The sequence below is a fragment of the Vollenhovia emeryi genome, unplaced genomic scaffold (assembly GCF_000949405.1).
Source record: "Vollenhovia emeryi isolate VEMERY1.0 unplaced genomic scaffold, V.emery_V1.0 DF939145.1, whole genome shotgun sequence".
In the NCBI taxonomy this organism is placed as follows: domain Eukaryota; kingdom Metazoa; phylum Arthropoda; class Insecta; order Hymenoptera; family Formicidae; genus Vollenhovia; species Vollenhovia emeryi.
This window is the reverse complement of record NW_011967221.1, coordinates 126,513-153,685: the sequence shown is the minus strand read 5'-3', so window position 1 is coordinate 153,685 and position 27,173 is coordinate 126,513. Positions and strand designations below refer to the sequence as shown.

General features: G+C 36.9%; 3 protein-coding genes across 6 annotated transcripts; 1 reads left to right on the top strand and 2 right to left on the bottom strand.

Moving 5' to 3' along the window:
* Positions 1-99: 99 nt before the first annotated feature.
* Positions 100-6,712, bottom strand: LOC105566286 (diphthine--ammonia ligase). Of its 4 annotated transcripts, none has more exons than XM_012020175.1 (13): positions 6,589-6,712; positions 5,497-5,698; positions 5,158-5,342; positions 5,014-5,087; positions 4,728-4,908; positions 4,435-4,526; positions 4,272-4,362; positions 4,014-4,191; positions 3,770-3,937; positions 3,324-3,625; positions 2,903-3,224; positions 2,615-2,716; positions 100-2,317 (listed from the first exon to the last, which is right to left on the bottom strand). In XM_012020175.1, exons 2-13 carry the CDS (start codon positions 5,609-5,611, stop codon positions 2,013-2,015), a joined length of 2,115 nt encoding a protein of 704 aa, XP_011875565.1. In that variant the 5' UTR covers positions 5,612-5,698; positions 6,589-6,712; the 3' UTR covers positions 100-2,012. The 4 variants fall into 4 exon arrangements, with proteins under 4 accessions (XP_011875565.1, XP_011875567.1, XP_011875566.1 ...); XM_012020177.1 differs by having other exon boundaries at positions 5,158-5,309; XM_012020176.1 differs by having other exon boundaries at positions 5,497-5,643.
* A 1,263-nt stretch (positions 6,713-7,975) lies between these two features.
* Positions 7,976-17,527, top strand: LOC105566284 (REST corepressor 3). The gene is made up of 10 exons (XM_012020172.1): positions 7,976-8,619; positions 8,999-9,067; positions 9,154-9,228; positions 9,307-9,521; positions 10,092-10,274; positions 10,923-11,033; positions 11,524-11,612; positions 11,982-12,156; positions 12,482-12,796; positions 13,149-17,527. Exons 1-10 carry the CDS (start codon positions 8,517-8,519, stop codon positions 13,230-13,232), a joined length of 1,419 nt encoding a protein of 472 aa, XP_011875562.1. The 5' UTR covers positions 7,976-8,516; the 3' UTR covers positions 13,233-17,527.
* On the bottom strand, positions 14,542-26,663 carry LOC105566285. Its single transcript, XM_012020174.1, has 10 exons — positions 26,405-26,663; positions 26,198-26,336; positions 23,744-24,029; positions 22,761-23,662; positions 21,875-22,610; positions 20,953-21,370; positions 20,607-20,749; positions 20,394-20,545; positions 19,894-20,277; positions 14,542-19,818 (listed from the first exon to the last, which is right to left on the bottom strand). Exons 3-10 carry the CDS (start codon positions 23,804-23,806, stop codon positions 17,976-17,978), a joined length of 4,641 nt encoding a protein of 1,546 aa, XP_011875564.1. The 5' UTR covers positions 23,807-24,029; positions 26,198-26,336; positions 26,405-26,663; the 3' UTR covers positions 14,542-17,975.
* Between the last annotated feature and the right edge of the window lie 510 nt (positions 26,664-27,173).

The following is a 27,173-nucleotide window of genomic DNA, read 5'->3' as shown; positions in this document are numbered from 1 at the left end:
AATATGTGTGTGCGTACACACACACACACACACATTTCTAATATATTATATATATTATTTTTCTTCAAAATTTAACCATAAATATTACACCAAGTCATATTTTTTCATCATCTTTATCTATATTCAAAATATTACCATTATTACTACAGTTTTGTTCGTTCCAACAATATGAAATACTATTGGACAAATTTGTGTTCTTGCATTTTTCTCCAAATTATCAACTCTGACATTTCCGAAGAGAAACGACCATATCGGTAAACCATTAATGTCTTTTCTGTCGATACATATATGTAGAACAGAAGGGAAAGAAATAAAATGTGAAACTAACATAAAAAAACTTAGCGATTTCTTAAAAATATATATCATTCTCTTTATTATTTTTTTTTGCGACATAATCTTCAGATTAGTGTTCTGTTGCGGGAGTTAGATGCGAATAAACATCTTTTTTTGCATGTGTTTTTACATACTTATCATAGTATCCACATTTTGAACAGTGCGCTCTTTCTCTCCTTTTCGCTGTCAAAAATCAATTACAATATATTTTTATATAAGATCGTGTTAGATTACGTTGCATTATGTACACATACAGAATAACGATAGTAATTACGACTGTTTAAAAAATGAGCAAGTTGCAAAATATAAACTTTGGCATATCGTTGCATCAACCTTGTATAATATTACGTCAGAATAAATCTTAGTAGAGTTTGTATTGCAATGCAATCTGTACAAGATACTTCTAAACAGTGCGTACGCGCGAAGAATGCAGAGCTGCTGTACCATACATCGAGCTGGCCGATAAAAATTTCTTTTTCTGGCTTCTTTAAGGGCGATACCATTTCCGTGGCGCAGACAATTAACCGATAATACAATTATGCAGCGATTACGGCAGCATTAGTGACAGCGAAGAACATCGTTGTGATGAAATGTGTGTATGCGTACGTCTATATACACAAGTGCTCTGCGTTCCAGCTCGCATTAAATCGTACCGAAGACACCCACGTGGTGTCCTGTAATCTTTTTTTTCCCCCCCCTCGCGACAACAAACGTCCCTTTCCCTTTCCTTCGTTTAGAATTCGAGTAAATGTCGAGTGCTATTTTAAAATGGCTGTGCACAATTTAATGTCGTTTAGAGAAACATCACACACGTTAATTAACATTCCGCACATGATTACAACACCATAAAGTAACGTGTACTTTGAGCAAAAGAAAACGAAACGTCATAGCGTAATCAGCAGTACAAGTCGTACGAGTATTATTATACCTAATGTGTAATCGCGTTGTTAAAGAGCACTTATGCGCTAAACGGGGACGGGCTCACAGCTCAGAATTGCACTTGACCCGTCATTGACTAGTAGTACTCGGTATACAAGATAATATAGCGTCTGTTTCCTCTCGGCTGCACCTTGCCGCTATTTTTCTATTCAAAGAGGAACAGGTTGTATTTTCTGGATTCGGAGGGCTTGCGAGAAGATGACGCGTAAAAGTGCAGCTAGAAGAAACAGCGACGTAACTACATCGTCAGAGTAAATGTCGAGCGAACAGCCGTGTCTCTCGCGCATGAAACGCGAGAAGTACTCAAATACGCCCACCGATCGTCAGTGAAGCAAAATCACATCGGGAATTATTTGCACACATAGGAAAACTTGACGATTGATGCCATCGCGATACCGCAACCTCGCTCCTTCCCTCAAGCAACGTTGGCTTCATAACGTTCGAAAAATTGAGCGATAGCTGCAAAAAGATGCATAAAGCAAAATTGCTATTTCGGAAAAAAATACTCAAAAATTCACGCAATTTTGATTGTAATTCAGGGCCAGTAAAATTATAGTTACCTCCGCGCATGCGTGAACATTCTATAAAATTAAGTGGAAAAACTTTAAACACATTTTATCCTTTGATATCAAAATCAAATTTCTTACATGTTGTTTTTCCAAGCATCAATTTTTTTTTAATCCTAAATGTGCGCTCCAATTCCGATGAGTAATTGACAGTGTAAAAAATCATTTTGAGTATTACTCGTGCCTAATACCATATATAGATAACAAAGTACTGAAATTGTGTAAGTGAGTAGCCGGTATAACGGTGATGACCAAGTTCTGCGTAGAAAACTTCGATAGGACGTTATGAAGAAACTTTGGGCCCGGAAAGCTGCCAACTTTGTAAAATATTCGCAAATTACACGTTGGATTTGCATTTTGCGAGCCTTTCCTGAGTTTGCACAATAGGTAATCGAAAGCTTCTGACAATTCGTTTGCATTCAGCTCAGTGGATGGCAAACTCGTCTCCGTTGTCAAATTACCAGTCGAATTGGATGAACCTGTCCATAGAAATTTCAGATTAGAAAACAAAAACGTAATGCTTTTGTATTAAATACATTTTTGTAATTTATGAATTGAACTTCAAGAATAAAAAATTCTACGACTAATAATAATCGGTTCAGATTTACTATTATTATTTCACTGATATATTGTACTACAATATTTAACGTTTCTAAGAGTCTTACTATTTTTAATTAACATCTGTGCATTTTAATATTTCATATAGAATTATAGAGAATATATTAAAAAAGTTTGAATGTGTGCTACAAATAAACAATTCATCAAGAGAAACTTACCGGTAGACATGTAGCACACAATTGCCGAAACATTATTTTCGTAATTCCACCTACGTCTGATGGCTATCCTAAAATTAGCCACACATTTCCCTGTTTCCTCGTCTGTAATAAGTAATAAGACATATGTAACAATTATATACGTACATCGCTGGCTTTTGAGTTGACGAGTAAACAAAGAATACTTGTGCTGCAAGTTGTGTTGTAAAGAAATGAAGAAAAAGCTAGATCTCTCTACTCAACTTGCAGCAAATACATCTTTCTTGTGAAAGAAGCTTTGAAAATACTCACATTCAAATCTGTTATTATCCCTATGAGCCCAAACACACCACTCAACTTGAGCACCACGTGGTAAATTTGGTACAACAACGTAATCTACAATAGCATTTCTCGTCCTTCTTTCCCACTCCTTCCTCGCATCTGCTATGTAACTAGAGTGGGTCAGGAAACAAATACCTTGTACTATATCTCGAAGTTTTGCATCCATAGCCTTAACGATGCGATCTATGTGCCTCAACGTTAAACGGCACTGCCGTTTAATGTTCATATCTAGAAGATTCATATTGCCAGGCACCAAAGGTATTTGCCCAGCAACTAAAATAACATCACCTACCTGTAGAGAAAATTACATTGCTTGTAATAAAACAGATTGCTTTAAATTTTTCAATATAAAAAATAGAAAAAGACTAAAGAGGAGAGGTAAATTACTTACACTAATAGCTTGAGAGTAAGGGCCAATATTGGCGGGTGCCCAATGGCTTATGCTTTGAACATGCATTGTGTGTCGCTTGCAGGCCCATTTATCGCCACTCTCTTGGCTCTCCTTATACGCTATCGCGTCGAGCACGATATGTACGTTCAAAGGACATTCTACGCATACACGAACCGGCGGATTTCTCTTACCCAACCAGTTAACGTACACTTCGTTTATAGCCTTGTAATTCGACATATCTTTTATGTACAACGTTACCGCGACTACGTCAGACGGGCACAAATTTTCGCTTTGAACCAGACCTATAATTAGACGAATATCTCGTGTGAAAAAAAGATTCATTTATACCGTTCTCCTATGTCATCAATTAAATTTGGAACCAGTAATAATCGTTAACATTGAATAATTACTAAGCCGAAAAATATGCGATTAAGATGTAAATTTACTGCTTAGTTTTTCCAGTGCCTCTTCCACAGCGGGCGTTACGTCCGGATGTTTCCCTACAATACCGCCGAACCAGAACCATCCTGTTTGATTTCTGTTGACGACCGGCGCGTCTGGGCAATCTTCCTCTTCGTACAAAATCTCCATTAGACTCGGAGGATGAAATTGACCTGTACATTCAGATTAAAATACGATATAAAATTTTACATATATCTTGACACATTTTCTCTTTTTACAATTTTCTACCAGAGTTTGATGCCTTCAAACTATTGCTTTCACACGCATGCTCGTCATTCTCATCTTCTGACAAATTACAGCCATCGTGTAGCTCAGGACCGATAATTTCAGCAATGTAATCCTGTGGCGATTTTATCAAAACACTTTTCAGTCTCTCGGATAGACTTAACTTGTCCAATTTTCCATTCTAAAAGATAAGTCTTCACTTTGATGACACTTGACAGTGTCGTTTACATGTAATTGTCAATGTGATATCGAAAAACTTACGTCCTTTTCCTCCAAATGCATCTTTGCAAATCTGAGATATCCTACAGGCGCTATATCGTCCCTCGAGTTTACCACGCTCTCGTACTCATCACTGTGTCATGAAAAACGAATTGAAGAAGAGTTATTCAGATTGTACGTAAATGCAAACGCATATAATACGTACATTACGATACTTTTGGCAAACAAGGGGCAATCTAAGGTAAAAGTTTCATATTCTCCTCCTTCTCCACACATGTTTACACCATACTTTTCTTTCTGCAAGTAAAAACTTTCGTAAAAAATATATATAAATATATTTCCACATTTTCATTACATAGCTGTATATACATAACAAACAAGATAGAGTATTAGAGTATTACTATTACAAAAACATTTAAGGAATTTTGGCAACAAACATAGAATTAATTAGAAGCATTATTTCATAATTGATTAAATAAGAAACAATATACAGCTTACTATCTTAAGAAGGTGAGGTTGCATGTCACATATAGATTTGCCCAAATGTTTAATTTCAAGGCCTAAGGCCGCAACTTTGATCAATATTGCATTAACAGAGCTCTGTATCATTTCATCTAGTAGCTCATCCTGGTCCCGTCTCCACAAGTATGACAAGGAAATAAGACCTAAACGATTGCACCTGAGAGAATGGGAGGGAAGATTGAGGGGAAAAAATCAAGTTAATATAGCCGCAACCAACAATATTACAGCCTTAAATAGAAGACAATAAATAAGTGATAATTACACATTTTCCACACGAATTCGTTGATAATCACTAAGAATAGCACCGCTTGACACAGCCTCTACATTTTCACGTTCCTGAAAAAATATATATTGGATATATACGTATATGTCTCAGAAAACATGGTAGGAACCAAAGTTAATTTACCTTTACTGTACTCAAAAGCTTAAAAAGATCTTCGACTTCATCGCTTTCCGTAGGGTAATAATATTTCTCTTGCACGTTAGCCTTACCAAACGTTGGATACTGATATATAGGCAAGCCTACAGCTTGAGCAATGTACTTGATACCTTGATGTCCTACCGTTTGGAACATAAACGAATCCAGATCATCTGGAAGCAGTGTGTCAACTCCTGCATTACATCTGCATCCAGTGCAGATTATAATACTTATGGTATAAAAAAATTCAGTGTAACATTTATATAACATTCTGTAGCGACGCACAATTATGCTCCACGCAATATGCGTATTTGTAACTCGAATTACCTTTTCCAACAGGATACAAATTAGCTAGTGCCACAATCTCATGGCCAGCCGCCACACACTGCATCATGTTGAAACAAGAGTCTTTGCCACCACTGATCAATGCGACGACCTTCATCTTTCTATCGTTGATCGTGCTTGGGTCTCTTCCTTAAGAAACAGTTAGGACTAAAATTAAAGCTGATTTATTTGTTTAGACAATCATCTGCAATAAAAGTGAAAAGTAGCTTTCGTATCTGCATATCCTAAGAGATACAACTTTACAAATATATATACGGAGCGCAATTGATGAAAATGTTTGATTAGTAAATCTGCACATTCTAGATCGTAGGTGTACACACAGAAAAATCAAAATTTACGTTCCCAATCTAGTGCATCCTTTTCGCAAGATATTGCATTATCTACATTAATCTAAAGATATATTAAACAAGGTGATAAAAATAAAATGTATAATATTAAACCCCATGGTATGTATATGTAACATGTGTATGCATGACATGTTTACAATTTATGTAATCACGTGGGACGGCAAGATTTTACAACAAGTAATAATAAGGCATCTCAGGCCGTTTACGCAATAAAACAAATTGATAAACTGTTGATTGGGGGCATTTGAGCGCAACGAGGCATAGAAAGTATCGCGCATTGGCAGAGCTGCCGACTGAATGAATGGAGAGCTGCCGACGTAAACAGTAGCGAATGCAAGCGCCGAAGACACGGACACGGGGTGCGCGAATTATTTATTAATATATATATATATATATATATATATGTGTCAGCTAAAAGGAGCGACGAGAGCGAGAGAGAGAATTTATCGCGGGCGGCAGGGGCACGCCGCTGACTTCCCCCGAATCTTCGATCGACACCGGATGTTAGATCGCAACGGTATCGCGATAAAGCGTGGATTTATCGCGCGAGAGAGCGAGGAACCGTGCTGCCCGTGCGGGGCTCGACGGGGCCTTGTTGGTTATCGCGGATACGCGCGAGGTGAGAGCAAACGGCGAGGTGACAGCGGGCGGCGAGCCGCGAACCGGACGATCGCGGCAAAACACGCGGCGGAATTGACTCGGAGTCCTCGGTAAATCTGATATTTACGTTAAATCGGTGGCGAAAAACCTCTCGCACGATACAGTCCAATACAGTCGGCAGCCCATGGGAGACTGATGGGACTGGATTGGTGCCACCACTGCCGTGCTCAGGCCTCAGTGCTGGTCGCCCGCCGTGGCCGTGGACTGTGGCGAGTTGGCGACGGCAGTGTGCGACAACCGCGACGACCAGCGACGGTAGCGCCGCGGCTCGAGAGCGTCGAGCTCGATTGAGGTTAGCCTGGATATTCACGGATTGCGTCGATTAAATCGACAATAATCGTCGCGATCGACTCGTCCTTTCCTCCCGGGCGACCAGGCGACGTCGTTTCGCGCGTCAGAGCCATCGCGTTTGCTCCTCGTACGAAAATCTACCGACAAAACCGACCACGGTGTCGAGAGACTCACGAGTGAATAGTCGCGCGATCGTACACGCCGCGTGACATCATCGACGCGACGGACCAATCGCGCGGGTGTCGCTATGCCACGATTGCTACATCCGTTTTATATACTTACATGTATATTGTTCGGTTTCATTATTCTACTATACTCTATATCTGTACATTCCATATTTAAAAAACGAAACATCTGCTAATTCTTACTTGTCTCTTTATTTCATTGTTCAGAGGCAAAAGATATATAGGTGCAGGACATGGCAGCGCTCGAAAGAAATTTCCAAGATAATATATATATTACACAAGTTAATAAATATTATGTTTTAGTTAACGTCTGGCTTTTGTTATACTTTTTACAATTGTCAACGAGAAAAGACGGATCTCTGATCGTCTATTGACACCCGATGGTCGAGGTATTTCCGGTACTCGTAACGATCATATCGAAGTGCCACGAACTTTAAATATGTACAAAAGGTTTAGCTCTTATCTTGTTTTCGGAACATTCTCTCAACAGCAATATATATTACCTAATGCATCTCCAAGGAAACTACAACGATCGGCGTTTGTAGAAACGATTCACGTATACGGCATGTAATACTGGAAGAAAAATTTCATCAATTGCGACCATCTCTTGGTGCAATAACGTTTTGCTTCCTCATTGCAAAATTATATAATTAAAAATATACATATAAAGACATGTCTGCTTATATATTATTAATACAAATATGCTACATACGATACATAATGAAAATATACTTATATATAATTAGTCGCAATAACATTGAGTCATAAGCAATTAAAGTAATTTTCGCTTGTATGAAAAAATCTCAACGCTGACCTCGCTCGTTCCTGCTGTTCGAAAAACATTGTTTATGCCATCTTTCGAATTAGAAGAGCGAGGCCGCGCGTTTTGCCATTCGTCCATCGCGCGCTCGCACGCTCAACGCATATTCGATGACGGAGTAACACCTGAAGGCTGAAACTTGGTTCGTGGTGGGCAAATCTGATATACGCATGCCCGCCGGTCGAGTATTATTCGAGATAAGAGCGTCAGTTGAGTTTGGTCCCTGCAACGATTTCAGGTTTGAGCTGGGTAGTGTGAGAGAATTATTGCGCGGGGGCAATTAAGAAGCAACGGAGACACGGAGGCGCGAGCGAACCTCGTTGCGGCTTGTCTCGGCTTGTCTCGGGGATTCGGTCCTCCCGCGAGATCGCGCGAGTCGTCGCCACGAGAATCTGGCCGAGCCATTTTTCTGTCGAGCGTGACGCGCCGCCGGCCAATGAGGTCGCGCGTGGTGGCCGGCCATTTTACTTTCGCTACGACCGCGCGGAACGACAGCTGAGGAATCTCTCGGTCGGGCTGCGTACCGTCATGCAGTTTCGTAGAAGATCGTAAGCGAGAGACAGTTGGGTTCTGCCGTGGGCACGTCCAGGCGGTGGCTCTCACCGTTGTTGCATCCCGCCTCTTGCTCGCAGTGTTACCGGCAAATCTACGTGACCCGACGCGTCGCGAGCCCCGATCGACGAGCGAACGTACGCCGCGATGGTCCTGGCGGAGAGGAATTCGGAAAATGTGCGTAACGGCCGCCGTTCGCGAGGCCCCAGCCCCAACGCACAGACCGAGTCGTCCAGCGAGGAGGAAGGAGGTATCGTCGATTTTCACCTTTTCATTCTACCGCGACGTCTCGATCCTCGATTATCGGGACGTTTGTCCCACGCGGGGGTCTTTTCGAGTCAGCAATAACCAACGGATTCGTCGTCCTCTCGAAACAGCCGCGTCCTCAACATCCGAGAGAGTCTTCGGGCAGCGTACTCGTCACCGCCCCAATATTTTTTACAAAATCTCTAACTCTCCTATCTCTCTCGCCCATACTAGACTTGATCTAAAGAGCTAGTCTTGTAGCGACATTACTTTTATATACTCGTATGAAAATCTTGATGGGATACTCACCTAGCAGTAGTCCTCCCTGTTAAACCCTGTTAAACACTAGGCAATTGGAATGCTAAGAAATTTTCTTTTTCAAGTTCCAGCAGAAAAAATTAGAGTTGGACGAGATTATCAGGTCGTCGTGCCAGAATTTGTTCCTGTTAATGGTACTTGACAGTTTTTATTCCAAAAGTGTCTATTTAGGTAAGAAACGATTCATACTCAATCTACCGTCGTTTATTATGTATTTCAGAACGTCGATTGGATCAGTGTCCCGATAGAGCATTATTGGTTTGGTCACCCACCACGGATATACCGGATCAAAAATGTAAGCTGCACATTTACGCAAACAAATTGCTTTATACCAATGAATACCAATGATTAATATTTATCTTGTCTTTCTTAGTGGACGAGTACATTATATTAGCTAAAGAAAAGTATGGTTACAATGGAGAACAAGCATTGGGAATGCTGTTTTGGCATAAGCACAATTTGGAGCGTGCAGTTCTGGATCTGGCAAATTTTACACCTTTTCCCGATGAGTGGACGGTCGAGGATAAAGTACTGTTTGAGCAGGCCTTCCAATTTCATGGCAAGAGTTTCCATCGCATTCGACAAATGGTATGTTTTATGACATTTATATATATTTCAAGTCTCTGGTTTGTATTTACTATGTCCTGTTGAAATGCATTAACGTAGCAAACTAATTACATTCATTCTCAACATTGCAGGACCCCGATAATCTAGTGGTATATTGAAAAGATGTAAAGATTTTTGCAAATTTAGGACATTTAACTCTTTATCAAGTCTTTATATAAAATTAAAGAAGAAATTGTTCAATTTATTTTTGAGATAATTTCATCTAATATGTGACAATTAAAATCGTAATGAAAAATAACCTTTATTTGTAACTAGATTCTTTTCTATCGACAAACTTTCACGTAATTATTATTATAATTGTAATTTTCAAACATTTCTATCGAGTTTATGTTTTGGCTTGATGAATCTATTGATAAGTAACATTAAAGGTGCTTTGAAATAGACATGTACATCAAATATCGTCGAGTTTTATGTATATTGATAGAAAACTTAAACTGAAGAATTGAGAAAAGAGAAGCTATGTGTAAAGAGACATAGTTGTACATGTCATGTATTGATATAAAGGATTCATTCTCGATCATTTTTGCACAGCTCCCTGATAAATCTATCGCGAGCCTTGTGAAATACTACTACAGCTGGAAGAAGACGCGAACTAGAACATCATTAATGGATAGGCAAGCACGCAAATTGACGAGCGGTTGCAAAGAAGGAGAAAACGGCAGTGAGAATGGAAGTGAGCTGGGTTCCAACACAGATAGCGAATCGGAAGAAAAAGTAAGGATTCTCTCAAGATAATTTCAACAAGAAATTTTACGCATGCCGCTCTATTCTTGCACAAGAAAAACTCCCTTTTATCTGTTTTTTTTTTCTTTTCTGTTCATTTTAACACGTAGACTTTTCTCAATCCGCGAAATCAGAGATAGACTAATTTATGTTAAACATAATAATTGTAAAGGACGACTCTGTTTTTCGTGTCTGTGCTATTCATTGTACATATTTTTATGTTGATATCTTTCTCCATCTCTTAATTCTGTAATAGATATATTTCTTCGTGCTTACCACTCTGGCTATTTCGTACGATTACGTTGCAAATAAATATGCTATCATGGCAAATTGGTAATATGAAGAATCATAATTGTTTGAAAACTTGCTGTGTATGTTACAAAAATGTATCCACACGGTAACACAGAAAGCAGGAAAACGAAGCTATGATACCAATGGTCGCAAGAAGCTAGAAAATTGTCATGGATATCTTGCATATTCTAAACATAGGGTGCCAAATTTATAAGTGATAAAGTTCAAAATATATGATGCTCTCTCTCTCTCTTTCGCGTCATGTTGAGATTTAATGTAAATGTTTCGCACGTACAAAATAAAACAACAGTTTAGTCGGTATGTGAACGTAAATGTGGAACGTTCCAGAAATGGACGATCCACCGCGGAATACGCCGTGGAAAGAACCAAGCTGTGCCAGGAAGCCAAGGCACTGACGCCAAGGCCCCATCCGACTCGGAAAACGCCCCTCAGGTTCAGGTACTCAGCCTAAACCTTACCCACTCGCATATATATATATAGTATAGTTAGCTTAGCTTTACTACTGTATTTTACTATCTTCAATATATCACGTATTATATTGCTACACTGGCATATACAATACATATATCTACAATATGTTCTCTTCTCTCGTTAAAATACTTGGTAATATTAAAATTGCTTCGCAATATTAAAGTTTTTCGTCATGTCCAAATTGATAGGCTAAAACCTTACTGAGGAAACAAATTTGAAAATGTAGAATATATTTAGCTCATGAAATTGGCTCGACGTGAATACCGTCGTGAACAGTCGAGTGAATTATGAGACACAAAAATTGACTTGATGTAGAGAACGAAGCACAAATAGCTTGAATAATCTTCCAATTTGTTCTCTCAGCACTCAAAAACGATAAACGATGATGAATTGCAAAAAGGGAGTGGGTAGGGGGGTTATCAAAATTTTTGTCCTAAAAGGGTGTTATGTGTTATAGGGCTCGTGTAGCAACTGTGGCGTTGCATGCCATAGTGTCCGTGCGACGCCCAAGGGACATGCGTGTCATAGCTGCTATCTACATTGGAGGTAAATTAAATGCCAATGCCAGTGATTGCAAATAGATAAATCTTATTCTACGCAATTCAATAAGCACCGGAGAGGATATTCATATGAGAAATAAGTTAGAACCGTGTGGAACTGAATTGACGATTCTTTGATCAATAATACTGATGTAAAGTACTTCTTTTTTTTTCTTTTATAGATAAACGCGTACCCGTGTTTGAGCAACTGAAACTTATGAATATCCTTGGAAACTCGCTTTTTTTATCCCGTAATCGTTTAAAACTATATTTCCATTAGTGGTATTTAGTTGGTTTTAATGACATTCAGATACAATGTAGATTAGTCCCATATTCACATTTTCTTAAAATCATTCTACGTTTTCTGATGGTTTAGGCGCACTGGTGTAGCAAGACCGTTAACTTCCATGCCGGGTCGTACGAATAAAAGAAAACCACCCCGGGGCTTGGTTGTGAATCACGATGATTTAGCAGCTTTGGCTGGTCAACCAAATCAAGCCAACAACAGTTTGCAAGCTATCGACACTGAAATCGTTAGCTTAAAACGTCAAGTATGTTAACAAGTAGAAAAGAAAGACTTGCGATACGACGTGTGGATACATTTTTCTTCATTTTCTATGTAGCTATAACGAATCATGAAAGCATATGCAGACACTCGGGTGTAAAACTGTCAATACTTGAAATATGCTAGACTAAAGTTTTTAAAGAAATATTCTGAAGCAGAGAATACTCTCTCGAATGTTGGGATTGACTCTCGAATGCTACAGTGCTTTCGTGATGCATTTTATCGGTTTTTTTTCTTAAATATCATTAATTATGTTATTTGCATCATCTAAGTTGTTTGTAATGTTACATAATTTATTCGAAATCGCACAGATACAAGCTAATAAACAACAAGTGAGTGCCCTGAAGCGAAAAACAACCGATGGTATCGACCATCTACGACCGCCGGAAGTGTCAAGTCGTATAAATGCCCGCTGGACAAATGATGAGCTGCTGTTAGCCGTTCAAGGCATTAGAAAATACGGAAAAGATTTTGCCGCAATCGCTGAAGTTATTGGAACTAAAACTGAAGCCCATTTACGGTCATTTTTCGTTAACTATCGACGAAGATATAACTTGGATGCAGTCTTAAAGGAGTTTGAGGCTGAAAATGGTCCCATTCTTATCGACGATGAAAAAGAAGAAAAGGTACAAAATACGATGGATCGTATATTTCGATATTCTCATATTTTTGCTACATAACATTATAAAAAATGCATCAAGCATATTATTTTAGTTAGCATAAAATTGATTTGTCTTCAATAAAAATATCAGAAAATAAAAAGGAAGAAAAGTTCTTGTTTTATGAAAATAAGAAAATTATACTATTCTCTAAAAATTATCTAAGAGGTATTGCACAAAAAACAGCATTTTTAACGATAAAAAATTAAACTGATCAGCATAAATTTTAATTAAACTTGTAAATTTTTTATATTTTGCTGTTTAAAGTCTTTTTAAATCAAACATCGATTTAAAGCTAATAATTTAATGGAACTTTCAGATGGATGTTGATCAATCAAATGATACCGCGGAATCATCTCAGAAGGGGAAAACTTCCACTGGGCCTGGACAAGCTGCTAAATAACAAATGAGTATCATCTTAAATACAAAACGGGAAAAGAATAACTGCAGGCTCAGTGATAACAACCTGTAATACTATGTTGATTGATTAACGTTAAGTTTAATCAATTTCTTTTTCTTTTATTTTTAAATTTTACTTTATTGTCTCATTGTCAATCAAGAATGATATGGAACACAAGAATTTACTCTAAAAGAATCCAAATTTAACTGCATAATACATTATTCTCTCTCTATATATATTTATATGTATATGAATCATATGAAGAATATTATTTATGTTACGAAAATCATATGTAATTGCAACAATAATCATATGAATTATCATAATCTGATACTCTTAATAAGTTTTATTGTACTCAAGGCTGACTCAATTATTCTTTTGTATAAAAGAGACTTTATGTACCTTTTATACATAATGCATAACGTATGTATGTATGATAATACATTGTAATAAAAATATATCGTACATATGTATTATACATATGTTAGAAAATTTAATTTCTTACCAAGAGCTTATTTGCAAAATGCTTATTACAATGTGTATTGTACATAGATGCAAATTGTATTTAAAAGTAATTTTTTAATATTATTTTCTTACATATTACATGCCGAAAATTAATTTTTCTCGCTTATACGTTATTTAAATCATAGTATGGATTTGAATCCATTTGTGTTAAAGTGACAATATTAAGTTATTGATCTCATATGAAAAGAGAGATAGACAAAGAGAGTTATACATATATTACTACTATAATAAATTATCAAACAGAGATTACACAACCATAGAAATATTAAGAATTTTATGGACTAAAGAAAGCGTTAAGATGAATTGTGGAGAACATTTAATCTCAGATGTCTTTGTTCTTATCTTTATTATTGTCATGCTTATAGCGAGATTTGCCATGAAACTACCATGTTCTGTGTATCAATTTTGCTGCTTATATTACTTCTGTTTCGGAAATTTTACTTTCATAATAATTTTCAATATTTTCAACGTTCTTTTCTTATTTTACTTTTTGTTGTTTTATAATAGTTGTCTACAATAATGGCTCTTATTCCCAAGATTATGACAGAGAATAGCGACAAAAAACACATAGACACTGACTTGAATAATCTTTCGATTAATTTCTGCATAATTTAAGTATCGTGAATAAGTGTTACATACAATAAAAATATCAGGTACTTCAATTTTTTCTCGTTTATGTGTAAATTACATAAATTTAACGTATCGCTTACATTATTCTGATGCTTGAAAGAGCTTGATTATATACGGGAATAATGTCACAATTAAAATTCTTTAGCATTATGATAAGTAGTAGCCAGAAAAGCACAGGAGATTATATTTCACATTTAATAACATAAATAAAATACAATCCATATTGTAATAGATTGTAATTAAATATTATAATCTGTTATAATATTTAATTTATTAAGATGCGCGCGCGTGCACACCACACACACAACGCACGTTGATAAGAAGTTGTAGTTTGATGAAGAAAGATCATCATTTAGACAAGAAAAAGAATGATGTTCTTATATGTCATAGTGTTCTTACAAATGAATGCGAATTGTCATTATAAAAGATGGAACTTGTTACCATCTAGTGGCTACAATGTATATAGCAGTGTGTCATGAACAAAACAAGATTAGTTTCTGAATGAGGAAAAGGAAATAGTGTCTTTACGAAACGATAATGCACGCCTTCATATTAACATCCAATTTCTATACAAAATCTGAGCTTTAGCTCACAAATCTATTAATAATTTAGGTAGTAATATATAGAGCGCACATTCTACTAACCTTTATAAAATAGCCATTAAATGATGACGTTTTCATGTATAATACAGAATATGTATATTTTGGTGTGTAATAAGGCCGAAAATCATTTTATAATGTTAGTTTTTGTTCAAAAAAATACACGACAGGAAGCTAAAGATTCTTTTACTACGAGTAAAAAAATCTTTGTTAATTAACTTTACATAAAACACCTCTGCTACACGAAAAGTCTACAGTAGTTTAAAAAAATATGAGCATTTTAGCTTACTTGAAATTTTAACAGCTGATAAACTGTGTATTTTCAAGTAAAACAAAATATTAAGTTACTTGATACGGTGTAATATTATACATATGAATGATAAATTCGTTTATATATATTTTGCTTTTTCTCTGTGTTGATACAATTTGATATCATCTCTTTTGAAATATAAATGTTATTACACCATTGGATTTAAATGATATTAACATTTTATAATCAATTAGAGAAGCTGCCCATTGCAGTTAGACTGGACTTTGCTATGAACAATAATAACATTTTGGTGTAAATTTTGTATATTTTATCAACATTTTGTTACTTAATTTATGCAAGGAAGAAATTTCATCGCCGATTTTATTTAAACTTGATTCAATCTTGTTTCTGGATTTCATTTTATCCACAATATCAGCTTTCACAGAATCAACATTCAATACGTTGCCAAGTTTGTCAATTCTTCGCTTCATCGTTTAAAGTTTTTTTTTTTCAATAGACTTCTAATAGAAAAGTTTAGTTTTCATAAAAATAATTACATCAATTTTTTTAATCTAGATTGGCGCAGCGGGGAATAAATTAAAAGTTGCTAATAAAATAGTATTACCTGTGTTATCTGGTGTCGAATAGCATCTATTTCATCTCTTATCTCTGCTACTTTGTTTTCTTTAAGAACTTTTTCCATCTTTTCTATCTTTGAATAATTACTGTGCAGCTCATCAACTTTTATCTGCAATTCTTTTTCATCTCTTCGTATAGTCAATCTACCATTTTGCTCTACCTGTTTCTCTAACGCCCGTATCTTTTCTTCCCCTTTTTTTGTACGAGGCTTCACCTCTGTACATAAAATGTTTGCATAATTTAGCAACGTAGAGAGAAAAAGAACGAAGCAATGTAACACTGATATAAACATACATCCGATTCTACCGTATCGAAATCCCAAACTTGTGTGTAATTTAACAACTGATTGCGACGAACGATCCAATTCAGTAACATTCACATATTCAAGAGAAATCGTAAGTTGACATTATTTTTATTATACATATTTTTCGACGATAAACTATTGTAGCTAATAATTTAAGTAGTTAAATTACATAATGTGTAAAAAAAAGTCTAAATTGAACAATGTTATAGGTAGACAGTGATCCATATAAAATCTAGCTTTAATATATTGATAGCAGTAGTAAGAAGACTATTAAATAAGTATCCGTATATAGCTAAAAGTTACAATATTATTCAAATTATATATCGGCAAATTGACACACGCGCATGTGTGAATATACGTAAGTGTGTGTGTGTGTATAAGAATGAACGATCGCTCATGCGTGCTTTGACAGACCAGTCGTGAGTTGTTTATGTACTCACAAGCAGGATTCGTATTTTCCAAACAGAAGTGAGTCGAGTCTCCCCTCGACATAAGTACAGGGGAACATCAAGAATGAAAATTGCGTTCACCAATAGTGACATATCACGCAAACGCGACAAAAATCTTGCCAATAGATTAAGACGATAATATAAAAATGGAACACCATTTGTGTAATAGCGAGTAAAAATTATGACATTAAAAAAAATTCTATAGTTAGATCATTGCTCAGTATGCGAGGGCGCGCATTATCGCTGTAAAACGCATCATTTTCGCGAAACCGAATTGCAAAGATCTCTGTCATCAAAAATCTTTTGCCAAAATTAGATTGATCCGCACTTTTGCGTGATTGTTTTACAGAACATTAACATACACATATTGCGTTTTATTTATTTTCACGTTAGATTTAACGTTAGATGTTACTTTTAGGTGTAATATTTTTAATAAAACTCGTCGAAAATTCGCCGGAAGAAATGCGACTTGAGTGTGTCAATGCAACGATAAGGCTACATTGACGGTATTACGCTAATTTTTTGTTACAAGATGCGTATGCAGACTACTCTAGGTTTAAGAATCGTTTGTCTTGTGTAAGAAATGAGAATTTCATCAATTTGCTGCTGTATCTAATATATCTGCAATCATTTGAGTGTATCGATATAAAAATCTTTGCTCTCTTGCAATGCGGATATTTACAAATTAAAATTGTCATTATGTATTAGCTGCTACGATGTATATAGCGACCGTGGCGATCAAGAAAGAAATGGAACATAAAAAAAGAGTTCATAGTATATTGTGTATATGTATAAAGAGTGAAATCTATGTTTATACATATTCCTTGGAATATGTGTGTCGCACATTTGGCTAAGTTGTACACATGTAATTATACAGAATTAAATATATCTTGCGCATTGTACGAATAAAACTAATTATTTCTCACATCCTCTTTCAAGGAATAATCTTACATTGCAATCGTCGATAGACGTAAGACAGAACATATTCTGTAATCTCTTTATCACATAATTGGTTTGTCCATTATTCTATATTAAATTTATCTACCTGTCGATTAACGTAATTATATTTTGACCCGCAATAACTACACTTGCCAATTATATGTATATTATCTGTATGCAAGACAAGAATGGAAGTTTGACATATATGAAAAGTCAGTGCTGACCACAATGACTCTTTTATCAATTTAAGAAAATGAAACATATACCACTCGTAGACCATCTAATATAGAGAGAGCTTAACATAGAAGAAACTTCGTTATTTCAAAAGTTTTAATCCCCTCCCGCCTCTCCAGGTTAGTTGGTATTTTACAATTTGAAACCGGGGAAAGCGCATAGTAGATAAGAACTGTACTATTTCCACTGCTGTATAATGACATCTCGCTTTCGCGCTATATAATCAATCTCCTTTAAATACAAGATCACTCGCAGATCGTCGTAATTGAAGCCAGTTTTTTCCTGCAATGTTTTCAAGTACCTCATTTGAATCGCATGTATAATGTCCAAAGGATCTTTGTGACTATCGCCCGAAGGATCGTGAAGAAAGCACATGTTTAAAAATTTCGATTCCTCTTTGTGGAAAATGCTGTCGTTGTGATGGAAGGGATTCTCGATCATCATATTAGAATCGCCGTCTCGGACAGCATGTGTGAAATATCGTATAAAGTCCACGTTGTCGTCAGCGATATGACGACAAGTAACTTGTGACAAAAACCATTGATATATCCTTTCTTCGCATTGCAATCGATGCGGGCGAAAATCATCGTAATCGCGGAACACGTGCGACGTTTGCAATGACGTCGACACGATTTCGCGTATCTCGGCGATCTCATCCTTCAGCAGAATCAAACAGCATCGCATAAGCGTTAATCTGTTACCGTGCTCCAGTTGTGTGAAACGATGCAGGGCGAGTTCGACGTATTCCGCCGCCGTCAATCGCACAGACTGCTTCTCATCTATACATATATCGGAAACGTACGACAGTACTTGATTTATTAGCGTCTCGCGCTTAGAAAATGCCAATATCAAGGAATTTTTCACGCGATTTATCATTTTCGTTTTCGTGACAACCATTTTTGCCTCATCGTTCAATTCCTCTATTATCTCGTCAAATTCTAGTTCGTTAGTCTCTAAATGTGTGCGAGTGTGTCTTATAGTTCTCAGTATAAACGTTACTATTTCATCGAGGAGTAACTGGTGACAATTGTTCCTCATCGACGTCAAATACTTGAGAATAAATTCTAGTAAGGGGACGCAATACGACAGACTTTTTAAAAATTCGATACCTTGCTCGGTACAAGTTGAGTTGAGAATATTGCGAATCGTTTCTCGCTCGAAATCACCAAGTTTCAATTTACTTACGATCGACGATTTAAGATGTACCGCGTGTAGCTGTCCCCAATATCCAACGAACTGAAAAAATCCCGGTTGACTTTTCTGCGACGACACTACGCATTCAGTTACTGGCAAATTATATTGGAAAGGTAATGTATCTGTGAAACAAGAGTGTGATTCCCGTAGAAACAATGTTTCCAAGACGTAGCACGGTTGAGCAGCTTTTTTATACCGGTCCATATTATTCCACGCTTCTAATACGCCCAAGTATCGACTTTCTCCAAAATGATCGGTCCAACGGACCTTGCCGTAGTCTTCCGTCGCCTCGTTAGAAGGATGTATATTGCGAGTATCGTGAACGTACTTTTCCCTTAGATATCCACAAGTTAATAAGCAACCGTGCAACATGTTAACGTCACGGCTTGAAAGAATTTTCTTCCTGATCGCATCCATCGTCGAGTCGATGCCGTTGAAAGGCGTGAGAGCCGTGTACGCTTTCGCAGCCAATTGTCTGACGTGTATCATCGGATTACCGAGGAAAACGAGCAACAGACTTTTGACCTTCGCCGTGAATGTCCTGGCAGGATAATCGACGAGATCGCAACCGCTCGTCGATAATTTCGACAGCACTACGAGCGTGTGCACGATGCTAGAGTAGGAACGTAACGCCGCATTCAAAGTCCCGCGTATCCTCGAGACGTCTCGGAGTTGTGTCCACATGCGACTCGTCAACGTCGGATAATGCGTGACGAAGTGATTGATGGAGTAACCGTCGCCGAGATCGAACTCTCCATCGACTTTCCTGGCACACTGACCCACCAATCTCGGCACTATCGCGCCGTACAACTGCAAACTCGCATTCCTGCACAATTGCATTTTATGTGATAAACTTTTGAAAAATACCTGAAATATAACGGACAAAATAACAATTAAATACCTCACGATCCAAATGTCGGATTCCATGTACTCGAAACAAATTAAACAAATGTCCTCCATGTACGGAACTAATTGCGCGTGTATCTCCTTGTCGGCTACTAACGCACGCAGAAAGTGCAGGCGTTTCGCCCATGGTGAGTCTGCTCCGGCTTCCACACTTGTAGCAGCCGCCACCGAGTTTTCCAACAAGCGCAATAACGTCTGTACTGCAAGATGCACTGTAGGCCGATCCCTCCGATTGTCGCTCACGACTAATCTATGAAACATGATTGACAATCCAGCGCCTCGTCGTGTCAAGTGCAACGATTTTCCCGTATCCTCCTCTAACAAACACATCAGATATGTTTTCGGTAACTCGGAGTACTCCTTTTTGTTATACAAACACCTAAAACAATTTTTCATTACAAAAGATGGTTATCATTACATCAATCTATTTCACATACTTGTATTAAGCACAATTATATATATATATATATATATATATATATATATTGTAATTACCTGGATAAATTCGCGATCGCTACGCCGGCGCACTCCACTACGCCTTTATGCCGACATTTCAATAATACCGTAACGATAATATCCATGGAACATTTGACTTGTGTACTTGACTGCATTGATATCCCAATTTCGCTGGCGATCTCGCATGATATCTATGTAAAAGATGTATGCGTTTAATCAATTATAACAATTATAAGTGCACACATATTATACCTTTAAGGACATCCAAATACACGAGATGAGTACTTGATGTGCCGACGATAATTGCAATTCGTCGTAATCAAAATCCTCTATTTCGCTGGTCTTAATCTTTTCATCGATAGCCAATCCCATCTCCGCAAACGAGGACGAATAAACTAAACAGAAAATTTTACAGGAATAATAAATGGACCACACACCATTGTATAATCTTATTCGTCAATCAAAACTTTTAATAATTACAAGTTGCCAATAAATTATCATTGAATCCTAATATTAAAAAATTAACATTTTTTGTATTTCACGATGGTAGAATAGCTGTAAGACATATTTTGTTTATGTTATTCATAGATATTAATACCTGTATTAGATGCTTTCGTAGAGAACGCAGATAAGAAGAAATCGACGGCGTCCTTCAAAAGATTCAGTATCTCCTCCGTAAATTGCGGTGCTAAAATCCAATTCTCTGGGCCATCGCGAAAAGCAACTGCCAGTAAAGCAGTCAACGCGCCATAAAAAGGTCTATTCTGAACAATAGCTTTTAAAATGTCAGTTTTCATCTGTGTTAATTGGCACTTAGCTTCGTCTAATAGAAATTCTGAGTAACTCGAGTAAGTGAGGATATTATTATATTCATTGTCGGAAAATATTGCAGCTGTGTCCTTAGAGACCTCCTTCAGGGGCAACCAGCGTGCCATTATTTTTATCAGAGTTGCTCCACTCTCAATTTTGTAAAATTTGGAAGAATTGCAATGCTCCCACGCACAATTGTAGAGTATCTAAAATCAGAATTTTTCTATTAACTTAACAATATATTATACGGCTTTAAAATAAGACATTTTCTGTCATTCAAGGATCCGTAATCTTTATTCGACTTTAAACTAACTCTTCTCCGAAAAATATAACATGAATAGATTTCAATATATACATATAAAAGAAAAATTGTAATAAATTTCTGTAAACTTTGTTAGATAAGAACAAGTGACGACCTCTTATTCTACAGGAAATTTTACTTAATTATTGTAAAAGGAACTTACTTAAAACTTAATTAATATCTTAATTATTAAGTTTTAAGTAAGTTCTTATAAAATATTAAGAATGTAAAAGTTAGAGAAAAGAAAAGATTTAATGATAATTTCATCATGGAAAATCTGCATTGGCCAAAGAATATACCCCTTCAATTTTTTAGCTCTTTCTTTCAGCTCTTGTATATACGCAAATAAGCAACATATTTAAAGACATAAAAATGTAATAAAATTGTACGTTTAACAAACTTCTCTTACGCGTTTTTCCATAATCGACAAAGCATCCTTTTCAAAATATTGTAGAATGAGGGTGGCAGCTAGTTGTCTAACATCAAGAGCAGAATCTAGCACGAGTCTCAATAACAGAAACAAAGACTCTTTATTAGTAAATCTCCAACGATCAGTGATGTATTTGTCGATCTGTTGAACGCATTCTTTATAGCTCTTATTTGTGTAAGAGAGTAAGGTCCCGTATAAGTTTAAAGCAAGGATTTTGCGTTGATAACACGAGCCAATTTCGAAACAATCGAAAAAGTATTCGTGTAGCCACTCCATCAACTCGAAGATTGATCGCGCACAATGAGTTTTCAAACTAATCACTTTCAAGATATTGGAGCACAATATCTTGAAATATTTTATTATCCCTTCTCTCATAAGAATCGTTGCGGTATTGGCGTTAAACCACAGAAATTGTTTTATCTGAAGAAATGGGTCCGCTTTGTTAACGTCGATCAGCTCTACGGCACGATAACAGAGCACAGCGAAAGTATTCAATCGTATAATTTCCTCTTTGTCATTTAAATGCTGATCGATTTCGTACGTCTGTGGCAGCTCTACGTGTAATTTTGCGGCCATTCTTTGCAGGTGAGAACGAAAGAAGTATCCTTGCGAGTCACCGCACAATTCCCATAAAAACGGTAGGATATTGCTATACATTTCAATGGTCGGTTCGAGCCAGTATTTAAACAAGGACTGAAGAGCGTTGTGATCCTCGCTGTAAGAAGATTGGAAATTATATCGTACAATATGGTAAATTGTTCTTCTTCGCACTAAAGAAAATCTTCAATTAAAACTGAACTGAAGCCTAGATTTCGTGAGAAACAAAGGGGGAGTAAGTGGAAGGAAGAGATCGTCAGGAACTTACTGCTCTCCCGATTCCCAGCGACCAATTAGGTATTCCATAACTTCCCCGAACACTTTCTTCCATTCAGCCTCGCTTAGTCTCCTCAAAATCACCAAATAAAGCTTCGTACCGGCACAACGCAAAGAATTTCTCGTTAAGCTAATGCATAAGTCAAAGGAGAAACAGCTCATAGCGTGGATTCCCATGTTCCATACTTGACAAATTTCCGTCAGAATAACGTATTTTGTTTCGTTTTGCCACGACATGTCTTCAAGACACATACGATATATATAATCTACAAATGTTTCCTTATATTTTTGCAACATTATCCGGAGATACGTGTTAAAAATTTCTGCGTTCTGCTTGCATAAATTATTGAGCGCGTTGGACCAATTGGAGAATATGATAGCTTCCAGCTTGCGTTCTAAAATACAATCGTTTTGGTCCCAGAAGCGCGCGTCGGATGTATTCTTCAATCTCTTCAACCACGCAGACAATACTTTGTACGCAAAGTAAGAGTATCTTGTATATTTCATACAATTTCTATATATTACGTTAAACGTGATTAAGAGAGCGTCGTATTCGGAGCACGTCGTATTCTCGAGAACATCTCTCCGATTCGCCTGCAGATATCCATAGGCGTTGAGTAACTTGAACAGCTCAAGATCGGAAACGACGTATTGCTTCTCAAGGAAAGACAAGTTGCGCGAGTCCAGTCTTTGGAAACCAATTACGATGTCTTTGAAAGAGCGCGAGTCGCATTGCGTGGGGAGCAAAACGTAAAACGCGTGGCATGCTAAAAGGATACGCTCATTCCCCAATTCGGAATTGTTACTCATTATCTCTATAATGTGCGCTAGAATAGTCTTCCATTCTTTCATACTTTCGTCCGTAGAATGGTGCAAAGGCGTACTTATCAATTTCTGAAAAAAGGAAACAGGCCACTGTGGTTAAACCGTAGTGAAATGTTTTATCATTTTATAAATAGCGAAGAAAATACCAACTCGAAAGATCAGTATATCGTTTTGACAATCCTGCAATTCGTTGAACACGTCGAGTGATTTCATTCTTGTTTTTTGCACAGAGTGCAGTATTTGAAGGCAGAGTTATTGGCAATTTAATTTACAAAACTTCTATCGCATAATATATCGGATAATATTAAAATTATATTTTTAGTTGCGCAAGTTTTTATTTGCCATTCGAAAACCGAGAACCGCTTGGCTCTTGTTATCAAACTGCTTCGGCAAATCAGGCCTTTCGGAACTTTGCATCCCACTGTCAAGACAAGCTCTGTAAGTAACAGAAAGTAATCACATTTCCGTACAACAGACTTGATTGCACGAGAAAGGAAGAAGGGAAAAAGGCGGTACGTAAAGGTAATCAAATAATGTTGTAATTAAAAACTGCAAAATAAGCTACGCAACATTTTGAAACCTCTTACAAAAAATATTATTAGTTCAAGTATAGTGTAAAAGCCTGTGATCGAAATAACTACTAGATTAGTTTAGTATAATCAAGATTCCGGAGCGTAGAAATTTGAGTGAGAGAAAGAGAGAGAGAGAGAGAGAGAGAAAACGAACGGCTTGAAAGCTTTTGTAAAATACCGGTTAAGGATAATAGAATGTTGCAATAAAACCATGTCTTGTGTTATTTTTAAGCATCTTGTTTATTGTAATTCAACAGATAAAAACAACAATGTAAACTTCAAAAACATTCGAATGAATAATGTATGAAATTAATTGTTTAAGAGTTAACATTTAATTGTTTAAGAGTTAACATCATGAATTGCTAATATGCTATGATTGTAATACAATCGATAGATTAGTGTCTTATATTTCCTTCGGCTCTTCAGGAACATACCCCCCCTTCTCTATTTGCTCTTTGAACTTCAAGTAATCTCGCTTACGATCAAAATGTTTCACCTGTGCAACAGTGGCATAGAAGACTGGTTAGACAATAATAAAAAAAAGGTTCTATCTACGTTAACTCACATAGTAAAAACACATGGTGAATATTAAACGAACTTGTTTGAAAATGTCGTCCAAGACGAGATTTACTGCCTGTAATGCTTACCCATTGAGACGGGCAGAACTTTTCATATTGTTTCCTAAATTCCTTACATTCTGCTTGAGATTTGCCTTCGTCGAGACATTGCCAATATTCATCCCTGCGACTCCAACAATTCAAACGATCCTCTTTGTTTGGGAAAGACATTCTGCGAGGACATAAAACAAATCACTCAACATGTATATATTTATAATTATTGTAAAATATTTCCTTTCCAAGAATATCCATCCGTTTCTCATAGTGCTTATAACTGTATTCTTGTGTCTATGATATGAATGAAGAGAATATAAATTTGAAGCTATTTAAATATGACATCTTCATGTATACAAATTGAACTAATATGGGATTAATAATTGTAAAATAATATTTGTACGAGATAATAGATAATATTCCACCAATCTAATTATTGCCGAGCAATTAGATGTTTCCTACAACTGTAACAATCGTACAGCTAAATACAAGAGCAATATAAAATTCAACACACTTACCTATAATATTTATTTATTTTTAACTAGGGCGATTCTATCAAAAATTCACTCACTCACTTTTCAATGATTAAAGCTCGATAAAATATACAAAACTATAAATTTAAAATAAAATACAACGGGAAGTGACCAACTATTCAATTATTGCACAAGATTTGTCTCCAAGCAAAATTGTAACAGTGTAAAAATCTTTTGTAGGGTACATATTTTTCAATAATATTACTTTCTTATCTGATTAATTTTATACAGATTAATGTCTGATCAAGAGAGAGAGAGACAGATATGTATAATGTAGTAATTACAATTGACAAAAGTGAAATGTGCAGAAATATTCTAATACACCTCAAAATTAACGCGCTAAGAATATGAATTATTAGAAATTAACATTTCGATATTTTAAAATGAAATAATGCATCAAGTGCAGTAGTGCACATGAGCCAAAACTTGGAAATTTACAAAATAAACACAGCATACATTCCGGAAAAGAGGTCACATATTCCCGCTACCGTCACTCACTAAGCAGCTCTATTAAAGTTTAAGTTTATTTTTGATTGCGCAAAAATAGATTTTCGAAAAGTGACTTGCACGATCCACAATTATATAACGACAACCTCGGGAATGGAAATACAAGCTCAATCGATAGAAAAGAAATATTACAAGTACAAATCGTCATTGCAATTATAAACAATAATATAAAGAAGAAACTTATTTCTTCTTTGCTTTAAAACATAAACTCCGAGTTTGCTCTCAAGTATGATTATGTAACATCGAGAGATTTCATCAGGATGGCAATGTGTCACGAGCAGAATTTTTCTTGAAAAAAATCAAAATGACAATTTGAATAGGACGTTTTTACCGAGCTCGTGAGTGTCTCGGTAACCTGCGACAGGTGGAATTTGAACTAACCTGAACGTGGCTGTATCGGACGACGTGGGGGACGGTCACGACCGGCTATCTCGTATTATCTGTTGCGCAGAACAATCATTTAGCCCAGTTTCCCCGACTGAAATAAAAGTGCTTGATACCCTCGTATTGTATGCGATTCCTAATTGCAGAGCAAAAAATTATTTGTCATTCATCAGGCTGGGTCTCGCGCGTTTCACGCGACCTAACCTGCAAACTTATATATCGTGCTTTCGTAAATTTCGTCTCATGCTCCACTTGCTTTCGAGAGAATTAGCAATGCAACGCAATGTCTCTGACAATCGTTTGACAGTGCATCCTAACAATCATATATACGACTTTGGGGAATCAAATTGAAATAATATGCATAAGGAAGGAGTTAATGGGCTTGTTTTCTGTTCCTGCACTGGTGAACTAGTGCAGTAAGCTAGAATGAGAAAAAATATACTTGTCTTACTCCAATTTATTGCACTAGTTCACCAGTGCAGGAACAGAAAACAAGCTCCAATAATCTGCTCCTTTCTAGCTGCACTTTCCACCTTCTACACTTTTGCGTCCGTTCGATCCATGGACGTAAAGCCTATCACACAATGCCAGGCAACAGGCAATAGGAATAGAGAATAGAATTTTTGACGCGTTGGATTCGTCAGAAATTTTCTACCAACCAATCCAACGCGTCAGAAATTCTATTCCCTGTTCCTGTTGCCTGTTGCCTGGCATTGTGTGATAGGCTTCAGAATATATGGACCATGGACGTAAGAATATATGGACGGAGTGTAAGTTAGCGGGGGCCGAGCCAGAGCAGTGAGGGGAAAAGTAGTCATCACATATGGCGGCGACGCTACCACGAGGCAGTGCTGTCCGAGCGACCGTGTCTGTGCGCACACGGACACAGTCGCTCGCTTGTGTCGTCATCCCCTCCCTATGCGACCGTGCGACCATAGGCCGCTCACGGACAGCACTGCCACGAGGCGTCCTT